The following is an 18,368-nucleotide window of genomic DNA, read 5'->3' as shown; positions in this document are numbered from 1 at the left end:
TTTGAAATACAGTGCCAATTGGTGTGGAAAAGAGAAAAAGGAGTAATAATAATGTACAAATAGCGAAAAATATTTTTATTTGAATACTTTTATAAATATTATACGAGAGGTTATCTAGTTAAAAATAAAAATAAATACATGAAAAGGAACAAGTCTATTTAGATTTAAGGCTTTATATTTAACAGTTTTTAAAATAATATATAAAGTGTTACATTTATGTTAGAATACAGTGCAGTGCAGTATCTGTTAGAATGAATGTTTAGCGCCTTCAAATTTTTGTTGTGCAGTCGAGCAAAATATATAAATGAATTGAATTGAAAATATATTAAACTAAGCCACTTGCTGGTTTGAATATTTAAAGAAATTGTAGAAACATTGTAATGGGGTACAGTCTAGTTTAAAAACGATTATATATGATGACATATAACGCGAAGGAAAGAAAAAGAAGAAATAAAGGGAGGGGTGAAGTCCTGCTGTAGTTAGAAGAGCCTTGGAAATTGTACTCCGTACAGGAATACACAAAATATCCTGATGCGTTCTTTTCAGCCTAAATTTAGAAAGAGGTATTAAATCCCAATTGTGTGGAGTGGCACAACTTTCATCCAGATACATCCAGTGGTTCTTGGGTTGAATTGATTGGACTGACGGACAGATATAACCAACTGATAATGCACTCTGCGCAAAGAACGTGTAATAAACAAGTGTTGTGTGGGACTGCATAACATAAGGAATTCGAAGACACTGGACATTCACTCTATATAATTCAACAAAACATTTGTACACAAAATGTGCCCAAAGATGACTGTCTTCTTGGTTGTTGCACTGTGTAGTCTTGTAGAAGGTAATTGATGTTTCAGGGGTCCTTGACTGTCTCAAGCATCAGGGCAAGGACCTCTGAAAAGTCGGTAAACTTTTACCAGACTACACAGCACAACAACCCAGAAGACGGCCATCTTCAGATTCACTGCCGTGAAAACCTCAGATCCTACAAAGTTATTCCTAAATGAGTAAAAATTGAAATAAAGGTTAAACTCAAACGATAAAAAAGAAAAGAAAGTTTTTGAGTAATTACACATACAACAAGTAAGGACATCATATTCATTCACATCAAGGAACAAACATATTTTATTACATGCTCAGACTACAATTACAAACGCGAAAGATGGAACCATTATGAACAATTATCACGCCTTCCATACAGGGCCACTTTAAGGCAGTGGTGAGGCTATGGAAAAACATGATCTTGGGGTCCGCTGTCCCATTTCCTAAAAAGAGGGAGGATTCACAACAAATTCACGCTACTGAGAGATTTAAAAATCTTAATCTATAAACTATCTTGGTTTTCACAAAATGTATTTATATTAACAAAAACTGAATGGACAGGAAAGGGTGAAAATAAATAATCTAAAAATTATCCCGGTTTAAATTTTATACATTCAAGATGAAGTGTGAAATTCCAAGATTACCCACGGATAAAGAAACATTTTGAACGTCCTTTGTGTTTCAACAGCCCAAATAGGTGCATCCAAAGAACAAGTGAACTAACATTTTAATATGTGTGCAACTCTGATAGCGCTCCCCGCTACAAATAGCAGAATCGGTTAAAATTTTTCCGTAAGAATGCTGGTATCATCAGACTTACTGCTGACACGTCCCAAAAAAGTTTCTAGAGAAATTTGGAAAAACTTTGGGCAAGTTTAAGAACGCGGTACCATCTGTCGGGCGGAGGGGGCCGATAAAATTAAAGGGCCGTGGGCAGCTGCCCAATTTTCCCACTGTTTAAAGTGGCCCTGATTACATAGTTTTGAAAAGTAAAACGGGAACTGAAAAAGAATTACGCTAATTTAAATAAGATATTTAATTAAATTAAGTAGCATGAAACGAACTCAATAAATACGAACGAGGCAAACGTAAGGAACAAATATTATTAATGAAAGAAAACTAAACAAACTCTATGAACAGAAATTACATACGTTAATACATACATGCATTCATTTATACATACATACATACACATTCATACACACATGCATACATATATTAATACATACATACATGAATACATAAATTAATACATACATACAAACGTTCATACATACATGCATACATACATTAATACATACATACATACATTCATACACATTCATACACACATGCATTCATACATTAATACATACATACATGAATACATAAAGTAATACGTACATACATACAAACGTTCATACATACATGCATACATACATTTATACATACATACATTCATACATACTTACATGCATAATTACAGGCATACTTACATACATTATTACATACATACATGCATATATAAATTAATACATACGAACGTACATACATACATGCATACATACATTCATACATAACTGCATGCATGCATATATACATACATATATTCATTCATTCATTCATTCATTCATTCATTCATTCATATATACATACATACATACACATTACATGCATTCATACCTAATACATGCATTCATACATATTACATGCATAAATACATCGTACATACATAATACATGCATTCATACATAATACATGCATTCATACATAATACATGCATACATAATACATGCATACATACATAATTCATGCATACATACATAATACATGCATTCATACATATTACATGCATTCATACATAATACACGCATACATACATATTACATGTATACATGCATGCATGCACACACACACACACACACACACAGGGAATACACAAATTACAAGACCTACTTCTGAATTTGTAAACAAATTAAATAACGAAGGGAGAAGAAGAATTTAACTCCCCCAATATTTCAGAGAGGAACAAATTTCAATAAAAAACAAAGCCAATGAAATAGTATTTACAACATTGTAAGAGGAAATAAAGATATAAGAGGGGGAAATGAATGGTTTACTAAATCTAAATATGATCTAACAAATTGAAGAGCGTAGTGCAAAAACACGACAAGGCACACTTTTATCGAAAAGGAATTTTCCATGTATCGCTTTTCCATGTGTCGCTAAGTGGCAGAAATTTCTGAAGAATCACTTTGATGGATCGGTTCTGAACAGTCGAGCAGCTGACGTCATGACAACAAATTTGTCAGTGATTTACGAAGACGTGTGTATAAGAAGATTGTTTGAATTCGGAGATTTGAATTGTGTAAAGCCTGCAAATAGGAGCTTCCCAATAACATTAATTGCTAATGGGTCAATGGTAAATTACGAAGGTGAAGTGACGAAGCTATTTTTACGGACACAAGAGAAATACACGTTTTGGTTCTGCAAAATAAGGGCATTTCTGTTGTACATGAAAATTTTGAAATTTTAACACTAACTTATCTTTGACATCTTTAAATTGTAGTTATTCTTATAGCTCTGGTAAATATATATGAAATTAAATATATTATATGTAATGTTTGCGTTAATAGTAGAATATTTTTTTATAGGATTTAACAAAATGTAAACAAAGCCCCGAGTAAACTTGGATGTTCTGTCTGGTAATGTTTGTGCAGTAAACCCTTCATTATAATGATAACAAACATACGACCAATGTACCAATTTTACAATTATGGCACTTTCATGTTACATACAGTATGTCCCAAAAGTACCTCAACCCGAGGATTACTTATTAAATAATGTGTTAGTGTGGTAGGAATGCAAGAAGCACGAAGTGTTCTTATTACTCAAAATTATTTGCGAACGCAGTCGTATGAAGAAGTTAAACTGGAATATTACGTGCGGCTTCGTAATGATGCGGGCAACTACTTTTTAGCTCGTTAACCGTTTTCGCGATACTAAAGACAAAAGACGCACGGGATGAGCCAAAAAAGTGCAGGACAATTTAAACTTTTCTTTTGTAATGGCGAACTTCGGTTTGCTGGACTTGAGGGACACCGTGTAATTATTATTGATCTGATACATTATTTTGGTTAAATGAGATGCTTTGTCCAAAATTCTGCTTATTTTTTCTCTAAAACTTGTCATCAAGAATGCCACGGATTCAGGTTTGATTAAAATGAAATGGTCTGCACCAGGTACTTGCCTATGCTGATGATGTCAATTTGCTGGGGGATGGTGTGTGGGTACCATAACCAAGAACACAGAAAGTCTCCTAGAGGCTAGCAAGGACATAAGTCTAAAGGTAAATGTAGACAAAAATAAATACATGGTCGTAGCAATGGCGGAACATAATTAAAAGTAACACGTCATTTGAAAATGTTTCAAAATGTAAGTATCTGCGAAGAACAATAACAAATAGAAATGAGGTCATTGAAGAAGTTAAGAGTAGAATACATTCGGGGAACGCTTGAATTTATCCAGTTCAAAAATTTTGCCTGTTGTCTTGTATGGTTGTGAAACATGGTCTCTTACTTTAAAGGAAGAACGTAGATTACAAATGTTTGAAAACGGTGTTGAGGAGGATATTTCGACCTAGGACGGATATAGTAAGTGGGGAATTTGGGATATTTTATAAACAAGAGCTGCGTGAGTTGTACGAGTCACCTAGCATAATAAGGATAGTGAAATGTACGAAGGTCCGATGGGCTGGATATGCAGCACGAATGGGGGAGGCAAGTGATGGGTCCACAGTTTTTGTGTGAAATCCTTCTGGAAAACGATAACTGGGCAGACCAAGAGGGGATGGGATTGTAATATCAAGGTGATCTTATGGAGGCAATTCTCAAGACTAAGAATGGGGTCAGCCTGACTCTTTGTACGGACAACGACGGAGACTTGTTCCTCTGTTGACCACAAGATTTGCTCTCTGCACATCTTTTATTTCCCTTAGCAATCTGCACCGGGGTTGTGTGACGTAATGGAGAGAAAAATTATACGTTTTATTCGGAGCAATGAAACAGTCGGAACTGCAGACAGCTGACTGGCGGATCAGATTTAAGATTTGAAGGGAAATTTTTATTGTGCCCTGACTGTCCTAATTGAAGGGAATCAAGAGTGCACAACACTATCATATAAATAATTATGTTATTGTTATATTTTCATGAGGTTGGAGGACGACTTAGGCAAATAACGACAGCTGAATTTATGATTTAAGGAGAACTGATAAGTATAATTCACAAATAAACTAAGTAAGTGTATGCTGGGGGCCGCAGAGATGAAGACTGCAATTTTTATCGTTAGTCATGAAGGTCGAATATAGACTGAAAAATAAATCTAGATAAGATTTAGCTGGGACAATCGCTTACAACGGAGTATATGAATAATCTGAATAGAAGTAGAATTTTCGCGAAAGGTCTAATGGAAAGTTATGATAAAATATCACAGCCAGTGGGAGCAATGTAAAGAAATCACAGGAATACTCTTTTCGTAATAGAAGAGGAATCCTAACCTCTTAATATCGATATGACAGACGTTAAATACAATTCCGTATGCAGTTATCAGGTAATGAATTCCAAAAAATTAAGAATTGCATAATTTTTCAAAGAAATTAAACGCCTACAAAGAAACTTATCTTAAATCTGCCAACGTGAAATGACGCTTGGAAATTACATCGGAAGGGTGAGAAAACAAACGGTTTACAGAATTTAATTATTTACTTGCTGACGACAATTTGGAAATTGAAAAGGAATGTATAAGTAGGCCTCGATGAATGAATTGCGTTTTGAAGTGTTAACAAACGTAGACGTCGAATGCGACAGTGAAATACGAAATTGTGACGTGGATTCTAAATTAGAGAAACGGCCGAAATTTGATACCAGAACACACGAAATTTTTATGACCTCTGCAGAGATTTACAAAATTTGACAACCAAAGGAAGAACTTGAATGTACAGTGGAAGGATGACGATAATCAAGAATAATGGGAGAGAAATGATGCAGATGTAAATTTACCGACAAGAGCTCACTCACAGTTAGGCTGGTTTCTTGTTGCCTATTTCAGGGGAGAGGTGGGGACATATAAATGGAAAAACTGCAACTTGATGGTATTTGGGGAAACACAAGATATTCAGAGTGCAAATTGATCAACAAGCAGTGGATGATGTTCGGTCTTCTGGCCTGAAAAGAAATCTGAATTTCAAGTGTAACTTCGTCGGAGAATGAGCAGTGTTCAATGTTGAAGGTTTCGGTGAAGAGCGAATTTGTCCCTGTCATCCTAATGAAGTGGCTGCTGAAACCTTCCCTGTCCCCTCCCTTCCTAGCCACGTGGTCGCTAGCCCGGGGTAAAGGCGGAATTTCGAAGTTGTTATGAAATATCTAAAACGTATTTATGATGACACAGAGTCAGGGAGTAAGGCGCATTGTGGGAAATACACGACCCTCATACCAAGGATAATCCTGTGACCTGGCGGCTTACTTCTCTCAGTAACAGTAAAATAGGCCGTGGCTAGTGATTAAAAGAGGATTTAGTGAGATTGGTTATTAAATATTGTGGGGTCGTGGGCAAAGATGGAGGAATGTTAGCGAAAAAGGAACGGGTAAGAAATTTAGTCTTTGGAAACTGTTGCTTGTTGCTAGGTAATGGGCCGAGTGGAGGAACATGCGAGGAGTAGTTCCCCAAGTTACCTTTTACAGATTATGTGGTGCTCTGACGGAACGGAATTTGCAAATCCAAGCCCAGAGCTACTATAATTTTTTTCTTGATGCTAGGCAGTTGTGGAATGAATTTATATTTCATTTTAAAAAAAGGGTTAGAGATACAAGTGTGAAGATTTGTATTAAAGGACGGAACTCCATCGAAAAAAGAATGTCGGTCTAAGAGGCTTCTTAACTACTTTTTATAGCCCACAGTGCGTAACGTTGAAAAAGTGGAGGAATTGAAAAGCATTGAATTTGGGGGTCAGAAATACTGTAATCATGGACGAAGGAATTTGCCTAGATTAACAGGTAAACATGAAGAAAGTGGCAGTGTTTCCCCCCTTAATTGAATAGGTCGTTGCTTCTGAGTTATTCTAGTCATGCCACCACCACCCACTGCCGTATTAAAAGGAGGCTTCCTAATTTCCCCTGAAGATAACATCCAGAAACCAACATTTCATGACGCTGCTTATTCCAGTAAGCCGAAGTTACACATTGAAAAAGCCAGTTGCTGCTTACTGTAATGGAGAATCAGTGGCTGCGATGTTTCTGCAGGCTGTTTCATTCCACTACAGGAAGCATTGAGGATGATTCTTCTTCGCCGCTCTGTTCTGGCTGCATCCACGCATGTTTCCTCACACAATTCTTCTCTTCCTTTGCCCTCCGCCGTCTTCAGCACTGAGGACGTGCCTCCTCTTCTGTGGTTTCCTCGGGTTCTGCTGATGCGTTGCTATCTGCAGAACCCGATCTTCTGTGACCACCCCTCGTGCTGGTATCAGAAACCTCAGAATCGTCTCTGGGATCCTCGAGGGGTGATCGGTGTCACATGTAGGGTCTGCAAATGAAAAATTCTTAATCGCATTTTATGTTCATGGGACAATCAAACTTACTCTTAATACATTAACGTGTGAAAATTGTTGTTTTAGCCCACCTCATTATATTTTGTGCTGACAACTGGTTTAATATTCTTTGAAGACTGCGTCTAATATTTTGATGTTTTTTCAATTAAAACTAAAGAACTTTTATCATAATTCAGCTTTCTCTTTCGTAATGTTAGTACGATTCAGTTTAATGAAGTAAGTGGGACGTGTGTGAGGCAGTGGTGAATACTTTGACCACGCGTGGCACTGGCGATGGAAGACAGCACGAGATATTTCAGACAGTGTTATAAACGCGTACAAAGAAACCTTTACTCTGAAAAGGGATACTTGTTCACGAGTATATAAGTTATATTTATATAATATAATATTGTACACAAATTCACAAAACTTGAATTTAATTACGTAACTCGAAACAATAAATTTTACAAGCAGATGAAGCAGTTATTTGAGTTTAATATCGAGGTCAGAGGCTGAGAGACACAGAGAAAACACAAAGTGCGAAGTTGATGTAGTAAAGTTGCTCAGTGAGCAGTTGTCTTATGCAGTGGAAGCATTTTTGGGTGCAGGTACTCAGATCAGACATGGGTGTTCTGTACGACGGTATTGTAACATTCTACAGGAGTTCCGTATTAAAATCCTAATTTCTCTGCAGTTTTCTGTTGAATCTCCATACAAAATTTGTTTGAATTCTGCTCTGACCAAACTTCAATGCGGGTGGCAATACAAACTAGAAGACCGACATTGACACGGACGGAGTTCCACTGTCTGGGCACCTCTGATATTTTGCAAGTGTTGGGGAACTGGATGTAAGCAGGTCGCTTAGTTCCGAAATTAAATAAGATATCTCACCTGGTCCTTGATTGGTGGATTCAGGGATGCAGTCATGTGAGGAAGCCAATGGGGCACTTGACAGCGGCGCTGTTGGATACTCAATCTGTTGACACGAAAACAGGAATCAGTTGCTTGTAGTAGTTTGTTCAACATTCGCCCTTTTTAGTGATTCTTTGCTGCAAAACCCAAGTTCGAGGCAACTGTTTTTGCAGTTAGCATTACGCACTCAACAGAACTGCCCCTTTGCACCATTTCAGACTGAATTAGACTTCGATGCCACCTGCTGTTAAGTCGCGCGACTAGAGTCATTTTCAACCTGGAGGCCATTTCACCCTCGTCAGTATGAAAGATGATTTACCGACGAACTCAGCAACCCAGAGTTGCTTCAGTGCGAACACTGCCCAAATACTTAACAACGATCACAAGCGAATTTGAAATAAGAAAATGTAGCAGAAGACAAAAAAGGAACACGTCGGGTAAAACGGCGGTTTTATGGTCATTTTAGCTCCATTTGTTTTTTCTTGTTTACGACAATACGTAATATAACTTCGGGTAAGCTGCTCGACATTTGATGAGTACAGCGCGCCATGATTGGAGTAAGTTCCAGGTTGCCAGAGACGACCGAGATGTGTCTGTGGTCTTAATTTATTAATCTAACATTTTTAATATTGTTGTGATATTCAAGCGACACAGCAAAAGAACTCTTTCTTGCAGAGCCTGAAAATGGTAAATATTGTCAGAGCCTACGAATGCTTCTCTAATAATTAATTATTTTCTTGCGTGTGTTGAAAGATGAGTAATAAAACATCATTTATCATGTGAGGCAAAAGTAGAGGATTTTTACTTAACTTTGTAACTTGCAATGCGTAAATTGTGTAGAATGAGGTACTGAGAAACTAATGTAGGTTAAGTGTTAACACTTACTGTGGTTGCACGCTCCAGGGAGGTCTCGTCCAAGGATGGCGACACAAATGAGAAGTTCTGCAATAGAAATTAGAAAAGTCACAGTTAAGCAAAATTTTTTTGTGTTGGAACGTCTTTACTGCGGCGTTTGTAAGACCAGAAAAATGCGTATTTGGAAAGAAGTTGATAAACTCGTATCTTCACTGTAAAACAGAGAGTAAGCCCATGAAAATAAAAATTCTCTCTGTCAAACCAGAGTTACGGTGCACAAATATCGGCAAAGGCCTAATAATGACATCAGAATTATTACTGACTGTAACACCTCGAAGGGAACGTGACCCTCAGCCTCCGACACGTGTTCTAAGAGGGCCGGTAAGTAGCCTTGTTCTGATGCGACACGCAATAAAAGTAGGAAAATTACGTGTTCTCACCTTGAAAGGGTCGTCGCTCCTTGGACGCCAAGTGCCCGCTGACCGAGGGTCAGACGCCACCCCGAACTGGTTTTCATCGACATCATCGGCACTGATGATGTCGAGATGTGGGAGGAAGGGTGGTGATACCTTCTTCCCTCTCAGTTGAACCCAGTCGATGGTCTGTAGACAAAGCACAAGCATAACAGAGTGAAGAATTCTGGCGGAGCCGACAAGAGAACACCTCAGTTTGTTATAATTGCAGGGATTACGAAATTAAGTCTTCTGCGTTGATATAAATTGTTGATTTCTTTTTAAGTGTTTTGTAACGTCGCATTTACTGAGAGGAATGTTTTAAGATGTCTAGTCGTGTCCATAAGATTTGTACATGAAAGAAATTTCAGATCAGATACCGAGAAACTTTTATATTACGGTTTGTTCTGGGATTACAATCAATTTTCTTTGCGTTGTCTGTCTCTTGGGCCCTCAATATGTCACTGAGCTCGAAATATTTCGTAGATGACAATTTGGATGCAAGGGGCCCTTGGCAATTTCCCTATGCGAAGGACTGCGTCCTGCTGGGAATGCAGACCGCAATTTTTATTTATTTACTGAAGTTTTGAAACAGTAGCAACTTCTAGAAACCTTGAAACTGCACTTTGCTTCCTTAGAAATACATTTTAGTCCCGATTGTCTGACCTTCAGTTATTCGACGTTCAATTTTATAGGACGTGCTCCATTTTGTAATCGGCCGACTCGGCGTCTTCTGGAATGAGTCGCACTTCCTGATCGAATTTTATGCACTCCGTCTCTTTAGAGTAATTTTTATTGCCTTCGATAAGACGAGCGGAGATATACTTTAGTTTCTTAACTGAAGTTACCAATTTCTCATAACGAAGCGATTTCTTTCATTAAATGTCGAGCGAAAAGAGAAAGTAGTTTATTTTTTCCACGGAACAAACTTAAAGTCTTACAGAGACCAGACAAGCGTGGGGCTATGTAGGAAGTGGCGTCAGGAGCCTTACCCTCGTCTTTTTCGATGGTCGTCTCAATTATCCGATCGTCCTTCGGGACTTTGGTTTCTTACGTCCAGGAAGAAGACAGTTCAGAACTGAAGGATTTCTGTACAATATTTTATGGTAACAGATTTGGGAAGACAACTTACGGCGTAGAAAGGATGGCTCTTGATTCCCTCGGCGCCCCTCGCTCCGCCGCCCAAGCGCATTCTAGGGTCCTTCACCAGCAGCCATGCTATGAGGTGCGACGCACATGGTGGGAAAAAAGGCGGGAAGACCGGCTCCTGAAACAAAATTTTGCTGTAAAAGAGAATCGAATTAGTAAATCTGCCATTATGTTCCCTGTTAGTATTTCTTTGTTCCTTTAAATGACTTAATTATTCTAAGTGACCGAAATAGGTTTTGCAGGTTCATCTATAATAACATTTTGGGATGTTTATTTTTGTTTTCCGTTTCCTTCCCTGTCCCTCACATTTAATTGATTCCCTGTATAATCTTTTGTATCCGGTGTATTTCTGTCTGAATTTTGGTTTCTTCCATGAAGTTGATTCTCCGCGAACTTCACTGGCATTAAAACGGATAACAACTGGTCCTCTGTTAGGGTCAAACTAATCTGTGTAGGAGTTTGTTGAAAAAAATTGCTCTTCGCAAATAAGGAGACTCACGTAAACAATATCTGAATGTTGCTCCTTTCCTCAAAGGGCCTGGTGTAGGACAACATCTCGTACACGACAATTCCCATACTCCACCAATCAGCTGCCTGCAACAATTCAGATTAGGACAAGAGCTTTAATCAGCCACTCCCATTTCTTTGCACCCTCCAGAAACAGAAAAAATTGATGTACGCTCGGTAACTGATGCATATATTATGTAATTATATGCAGCTGATATACACATAAATGCGTTACTCTTTAATGTTACTTTTTCTGTGTGAGATATGAGAAATATTTGCCTCATTATTGAATCTATATTTGTTGTAACGGACCTTCAGATTATTCCACTGGGATGCTGTATTTGTCTCAGTTACGTGAAAGTACGAAATTTTACATCTTCATGGAAGAAAACACTTACCATGTCGTGTCCCATGCGCCGGATTACTTCGGGGGCCATATATTCTGGAGTACCGCTGCAGGAGTACGTTCTTTTATCCTGTTGATAAAAACAAGATTTTAAATAAGTTACATGTGACAGGAAATGAGACACAGAAACATTTCCCTAACTGTGGTACAAGAAAGAAAACTTTGAGGATTGCTAACTCCCAAGGATGCACTTCAGACCCAGGCCTGTTCGTCTTCTGACGTCATAACATGTTTCTCCAACGTAATGCGTGTTGGCGTCTTTTTCATGGTCTTCCATGTTCTTACTCTCCAAAAACTTTCAACGTCAAATATGTGTCTGCGTTGCTTCTCGCATTACTTAACTGGCACAGTGTAATTCCGAAAATTTATCCATTAGGAATACTCGGTGAGCTGAATGTTTCACGTATTTTCTAGGTCCCAGCATTTGTGATTTAGGTTCCTTGCCCAAAGTAAGACACGCGTTTCACAGCCATACAAAACACGTGGTAAAACCATGCATCTTGATGTTTAATGTTTTGCAAGTGGATAAGATACTTAATAGTGGAAGTATTTGTGGAATTTTAAACAGCAAATTACAGGCAACATGCAATGCTGTAGGTAATAAAATCTGCGCTTGTTAGTTGACACCCTCAGAATCTGAGAACTTGCGATGTCCCTGTTAAATGTAAGTACAAGAGAAGTGCTCTCTGAATATGGGTGAACACATTTCAGATATTTATATTTTTATTGTTCTGATAGTCTGAGTTCCCTCAAAGAGTTACTCCCTGATGGAGAGAGAGAGATCCACTCATCCGCTACATTCCAGCCAAGTCAGCGAATTAAAGTGACAGAATAAAGCGGTTGGCACTAAGCTTACCTCCTGATCAGACGGAAACTCCTTCGACAGACCGAAATCCGTCAGAAGAACATGGCCCTCGGCGTCCAGAAGGATGTTCTCCGGCTTCACGTCCCGGTGAACGATTCCCAACTGAAAGAAACGAATGAACACGTCTCAAGAGCAGTGGGGAGAAGGAAACGCATTTTGCATTTCCGATGTGTACATTTTTTATGTATTCTTTGCAGTTGATTTAAAGACGATGTTAGTATATGGGTTATATGGCATTGGGCTTCGTAGATCGATCTTAATTACACGCCGTGCATTTTAATTAACTATTTCTCATGTTTCAGCTTAGGTAACTACAGAAATTATGATTATGAATGTTCTATTACACTGAATTGAGAGATATGAAAGTTGTAAAATGAACTTTTCTGGTTACGGAGAATTACTTGGCGGCTAAGTATTCAGACATGACAGAACTAACCAAAGTCCTTGCTTACTAATCCTGGGAGCATTCTTCAGAAGAAACAAGCTAAAATTTAGGTATTAGCACTTGTTGTGAATTTAGATATTTCTCACAGAATTACAAATGATTCGACGTTCTGTGAAAAAATTAAGGGAATTTGAAGGGAATTCTATAGCCCTGAAGTCAGTAAGTGTTATGCTGTTCAGTGGGAGTGCTGGTTGCCTACCTCGTGCAGGTGCTGGAGGGCCAGGATGACTTCAGCGGAGAAGAATCTTGTTTCATTCTCCGTAAGCCTGCCTCGCTGTTCCAGCAGTTCAACGAAGTCTTTTCCTGCGACGTAATCTGCAACAATAAAGACGAGATCGCGTTGTTGTGAGGTCTCTTAGGCCACTGAATGCTGATGTATTGTATGTTTAATTCGGCAACTGTATAATTACAAATCGAAGCTCTGCAGAAGACTAAAAAGTGAAATATTTAGCGGAAAGCGAAGGATTATTCCGCAAACGGGGTACGTATGAGGACCTTACACATTTAGTTACTGTGATGTTTCGCTTGATGTACTCACCCATTACGAGATGAAGGCGTTCATTCGACTGAAACGCGTAGTGCAGCTGCACTAGGAACGGACAGTCACGTGTTTTTTCAAACACGCGACGCTCCGTCCACGCGTGGTCGATTTCCTTTCTCTTCAGTGATGTCTTCATGCTCTTCATTGCGTAAAGTTTACCGGCGTCACTGCCGTCCTTTTTCCTCGCCAGGTAAACTTCGCCAAACCCTGTAACAGAATCTCAGTTGTATTTCATCTTGATATCTGTACAGGTACGGGCTGTCGTGTCAGCAAAGTCTCCTTTCAAATAATTATGATACTCTACCCCTTTTTTTTCGATACCAAAACTTCGCGATGAATATAAAATTCATGAATACGTTTTTCGTCTTCTCTTTAAATGCTCTAAAACTCTCTCCGGCAGGTCAAGCCCTTGTGCTCAGGATATTACTAGATTATATTGTTTCCTGCGTGGTGACAGAAAGAAGATGAAATACCGTTTAGGTCTGTGAGATTTCATGATTGCAACTTTTATCGTTAAAGTGCTTACTTGGAGTGGTCTTTGACCCATTCGCGAGCTGTCTGCATAATTTGATTAACTCTAACTGCGTTTTTAAATGTCTCCGCAAATAAATGTTGGCATTTCGTAAATGATCCACCTTTTAACATTTTTTAGCATTCATGAGTAGAAGCAGAATATGGCCTACACAATTCTTAAGATCCCTAATTCTGATTTCGTTAAAGTAAAAGGAAATGTACATTGTGCATCAGAAGAACTTCCTCTCGTGTTTATCACTTCCGATGTTACGGCATTTCGATTCAGTGTAAACCAGAACGCGACAATAGAATGACGATAACATTAATAAGAGAAAATAGGCCACAGACACGTCTTTCTTGTTATTTCACTGCCGATTAAGTTGCATTGCACTTGATCATGGGCTAGGAAGGACGCTCTAAAATGCTGATCTTTTTCTCTGCCTACTTAATAGATGCATTAATGATGCAGAAATCAGGTCCGTGTTTTGTAAGCAGAGAAATGCACGGGTAATCGGCCGACTGTTAACAGGAAGTTGTACTTACCTCCTGCTCCTAGACGTTTGATGATCTTGAAGTCGTTTTGGCGGACGTGTTGAGGCCCTGTAACAAATATCATAATTATTGGTATGTGCTAATATACAATAAAAATGTAAAGGTATCCTGTCGCACGCAATGTAGGCGCTTGGGTGGGGTGAGACGAGGTATAGCTCCTACTTATTCTTAACCTCGGCACCAGATGGGGGTGAGTGCTCAGTACCCCGGTATCTATTGGAGAGGAGGCTGGGTGGTAAGTGGGCCCAAGAGCCGGTCTGGACGGAGGGGCTAGAGGAAAAATCCTCTGCCCCTGTCAGGGATCGAATCCCGGTTGTCCAGTCCGCAGTCAGTCACTGCACTGACTGAGCTAGCTCAGTTCCCGTCTTTAATCTACAGGCTTAATTAAAATAATTTACTCTTTTTTTACTCTACAATCCTGAGGATTGTTCGCCACGCCCATTACGGGGTTAGTCTTACGAAGATACCAAGGCCTTGCCCTCCGTGGTCATTCTTTATCCACCAGACTGGAAGAGAAGGGACGCTGATAAACATCCATGGCTGGAGTGGGACTCGAACCCACGGTCGCAAGAACGAGAACCATGCCTCAGACCGCGTGGCTACGGAGGCTGAAATCTACATTTTAAACCTCGCAATTCGCCTTTTGAAAATAGTGTTTATTGTAATCAAGGGGGAAACTACCCCTCAGATAGTTTTGTCTGCTTCCCGGCCTCTCAAGTTCCTAACCCCACTCTTATGCATTATGTTAAATATTTGCCATACGTAGGCGTTATTATACAGTTTAATTATGTTATTATATTTGTAAATTTGCAGAACAGCTGCGTTGCTGTGTTTATTTATATTTTTAGCCGCTTAAAGTGCATTGTCATTTGAGTGATATATACGGAAGTCACTTATCAAGAGCTTCGTGCAACCTGAAATGAGAGACTAAAATTTGTTCTTGAAAGTCTGGAATAATTATAATATTTTAAGTTGGCTGTCTTCTGGGTTGTAGCGCCGTGTAATCTGGTAGAAGTTTACCGACGTTTCAGAGGTCTTTGCTGCCGCCATAATCAGGGCGATGGAGGCAGCAAGGACCTCTGAAACGTCACTAACCATCTACCAGATTACACGGCGCTACAACCCAGAAGACAGTTTTCTTCAGAATTAGCACTGCGAAAACGACGAATCCTACAAATGATAATATTAATTTCTGCATATAATTATTCATAAACAGCCCAATTGAATTTAGCTACTCCGACACATGCAGACTAGTTTGTCAGCTGGATGGAAGTTGTTATGTTTGTAACTCGCGGCAGTGAACTCAAGGAATGCTTAACAATGCCCGTTTTCAGTTCGTTGTAATTTGTCTTCCGCTTAAAGTGGATAGTGACACTTGCAATCTGACAGGTGATGTGCTTTAAAAGACGAGAAATACAAACTCGCAAAATAATCTAAAAGGCCTCATGACAATTTGAGGCGCCGTGCCGATGAGATGCTTGTATATGGGCAGGCCAGTGAAATACGCGTATATTTAACATCGTTATAAGGCAACAATTGAAAAATAATAGTAAGACAAAACTTTGAATGCAGTAGAGTAGTATGTCAAAGTCTACACCAAACATCACGTCTTTACAGTCTGTTGTTTAAAGGCAATGCTGAATCATTCCTTGTAAAACAGAATTAAAACGAAATGTTTAAGGACACAGACCATTTTCAACTGCACATTGTTGTATAAATCTATGTCAGAAACTCAATAGCATCCCAATATGATTTATCCTAGTTCCGATTGTTAATTCCATCTGCTTCGGAATGGGAACATTTGGTTAAAGAGTTTACCTAACTTTAAATGCAATACACGGTAAGAAAAGATTTATTTAAATATAATCAGAGTACAGACATGATTGTGTCGTGGCAGTGACCTTCTGAAAAAACTGGGGTTTGTAAATGTTATTAAAGAGGCAATATTCATCCACTGGTTTGTTCCTAACACGGCTACTACAAAATGAAAACGCTCACCTTTAAGATTAACTTTGTTTATGAGACATTCAACTCTGGGCTTGTAAGACGGTGCCTTAGGGCCACGGTGTTTGGAGGCCTTGGCCATATTTTGTTCAATGCTAGTGCGAAAACTAACAAAATGCAGAAGACTTATTTGTGTGCTAACTGCAGATTTAATCATGTAACTTCGGACGATAAGATTATTAGTGAATAACAAATTAGTAAATGTAAGGAAGAAACCGGTCCATCGTAATTTTACGTATTACCTGGATATTTTCTTGGGGGATCTTCAGATACTTTTTCAGTAAATATAAATAGACTGTTTTATTTGTTTTGTTTTAAATTCCTAACCTGCAAGAAGTTTTTATGAATGAGTGTTTGTGTTCTGTCACAGTAATTGTTTCCCCTGAGATAATCATCTCCAGAAGAAAATATACAATTCATATGGGAATTTAATTAATTTATGTTAAGTTCTAAAAACCAATATGGCCCGGCTTTAATGTGACGCAACGAAGCACAGGGAAGAAGCCAAACATAACCTTATCCTAATACAATTTTCTCGCTGAATTTATTATATAACTGGTGCATTATAGGTCACAAATCATGCTTAATGCATAATTGAACATCTGTCAGAACCTTTTCCCAAGTGATTTATTATTATCATCCAATCTAAACGTCGGAAATAGAATTCAGTTACGTAATAAAATGTTTAATGTAATTTCACCGTAATCAACAATTGAAAGGCCTGGTATTCCTAGTAACTCTCGACACAATAAGTAAGACACAGAATCATATTTATCATCGTTTATAAACTAGAAACTAATAAATACATTTAAATGAAAACTACATACCGGTACTTGAATAATATCCAACTTCAGGTTCCATGATGTTCACTGCTATTCTAATTAACTAGTCACTAATTTTTAAACTAAACACTGTTCTAATAAAACTAGAGATTAAAACACTTATTTTAAAACTTACTAACTAACTTAAACGCACTATTACAAAGTTTTTAATCTGAAATTGTCTGTGAAAGATCGTAACGGTTCTCACAGTCTGCAATCAAAAATATGACTGACGTATCACAACGCTTGTCCGGTCAAAGAAGTTTGAAGCGAGCAGAGTGACTCAATTGTTTTAAACGTCTGAAAGAAGAGTAGGCCATCTTTAATCTCTGACTGCCTGTACGTATGTAACTAGAATTTTTCTAGCTCCTTTCCAAGACGACCTGGAATTATCGTAGGTTATGTATGCATCTAAATGACATATGAAATCCAAATGTGAGGTTTTCGAGATATAACGTTTTGACGACAGTAAATATGACGTTGATGGTCTTGTGAGTTTTAAGGTCGTGTGGACTTGCGGATTTAATGATTATGGTTCGTAATCTTATTTAAACCCATTTTAAGCACGGAAGTTGTCAAAATAATTTTTTAAAATGATGTGTCTGCATCACAGATAACAGAACGTGTATCCATTTCCAAGATGAGTTGTCTAATGCTGTTTAGAGAAATAATCGTTGTTTGTTCTGATAATATTTCTAAACCCGCAATTAAATTCTGTGTGTTTAAACAAAAAATGCATAAAGGATCTAACATGGGTTCAGTGTGTAACTTTAAAAAGCTTTCTTTCTGATAATATAAATCTAGGTTTATTAATTATTTGCGGCGCGAAGTAAATTACAGGGGTTAATAAATTGTCTTCAAATAAGAGGTTATGATCATACATATCTAGTGGGGGAGGTATCGGAAAGAATTGGCCATTCCCCATAAATTGTTGAACGCCACGAATTCCCTTCGTGAGAAGATTC

The 18,368-nt window shown here is 38.3% G+C and overlaps 3 protein-coding genes across 4 annotated transcripts in view; 1 reads left to right on the top strand and 2 right to left on the bottom strand.

The window, feature by feature from the left end:
- LOC147872771 (uncharacterized) overlaps positions 1 to 18,368 on the top strand; it is a 113,142-nt gene that overhangs the window by 26,674 nt on the left and 68,100 nt on the right. The gene's annotated exons all lie outside the window — the stretch shown is intronic.
- On the bottom strand, positions 1,907 to 10,877 carry LOC147872776 (ribosomal protein S6 kinase alpha-4-like). Its single transcript, XM_087354924.1, has 6 exons — positions 10,733 to 10,877; positions 9,589 to 9,750; positions 9,179 to 9,235; positions 8,273 to 8,357; positions 7,062 to 7,377; positions 1,907 to 6,023 (listed from the first exon to the last, which is right to left on the bottom strand). The coding sequence occupies exons 1-5, from the start codon at positions 10,790 to 10,792 to the stop codon at positions 7,178 to 7,180; spliced, it is 564 nt and encodes a 187-aa protein (XP_087211050.1). The 5' UTR covers positions 10,793 to 10,877; the 3' UTR covers positions 1,907 to 6,023; positions 7,062 to 7,177.
- On the bottom strand, positions 11,213 to 17,487 carry LOC147872775 (ribosomal protein S6 kinase alpha-5-like). Its single transcript, XM_087354770.1, has 7 exons — positions 17,410 to 17,487; positions 14,570 to 14,626; positions 13,511 to 13,720; positions 13,172 to 13,287; positions 12,519 to 12,629; positions 11,655 to 11,732; positions 11,213 to 11,343 (listed from the first exon to the last, which is right to left on the bottom strand). Exons 1-7 carry the CDS (start codon positions 17,441 to 17,443, stop codon positions 11,245 to 11,247), a joined length of 705 nt encoding a protein of 234 aa, XP_087210896.1. The 5' UTR covers positions 17,444 to 17,487; the 3' UTR covers positions 11,213 to 11,244.

This window comes from Zootermopsis nevadensis, unplaced genomic scaffold, assembly GCF_977971745.1.
Source record: "Zootermopsis nevadensis isolate Lab colony 2312 unplaced genomic scaffold, Znev_1.0 Znev_ptg000024l, whole genome shotgun sequence".
In the NCBI taxonomy this organism is placed as follows: Eukaryota; Metazoa; Arthropoda; class Insecta; order Blattodea; family Termopsidae; genus Zootermopsis; species Zootermopsis nevadensis.
The sequence above is the reverse complement of the archived record's forward strand: the minus strand, read 5'-3'. Positions and strand labels throughout refer to the sequence as shown.

Excerpts from the sequence above, each read along its gene's own strand:
- LOC147872776 (XM_087354924.1), bottom strand. The coding sequence starts at position 10,792 with ATGCGCTTGGGCGGCGGAGCGAGGGGCGCCGAGGGAATCAAGAGCCAT. Across the intron at positions 9,751-10,732 it reads AGAGCCATCCTTTCTACGCC|ACCATCGACTGGGTTCAACT; the intron begins GTAAGTTGTCTT and ends CTTTGTCTACAG. Across the intron at positions 8,358-9,178 it reads CCCTGGAGCGTGCAACCACA|ATTGAGTATCCAACAGCGCC; the intron begins GTAAGTGTTAAC and ends TCGTGTCAACAG.
- LOC147872775 (XM_087354770.1), bottom strand. The coding sequence starts at position 17,443 with ATGGAACCTGAAGTTGGATATTATTCAAGTACCG. Across the intron at positions 14,627-17,409 it reads TGGATATTATTCAAGTACCG|GGCCTCAACACGTCCGCCAA; the intron begins GTATGTAGTTTT and ends TATTTGTTACAG. Across the intron at positions 13,288-13,510 it reads ACGCCTTCATCTCGTAATGG|ATTACGTCGCAGGAAAAGAC; the intron begins GTGAGTACATCA and ends TTATTGTTGCAG.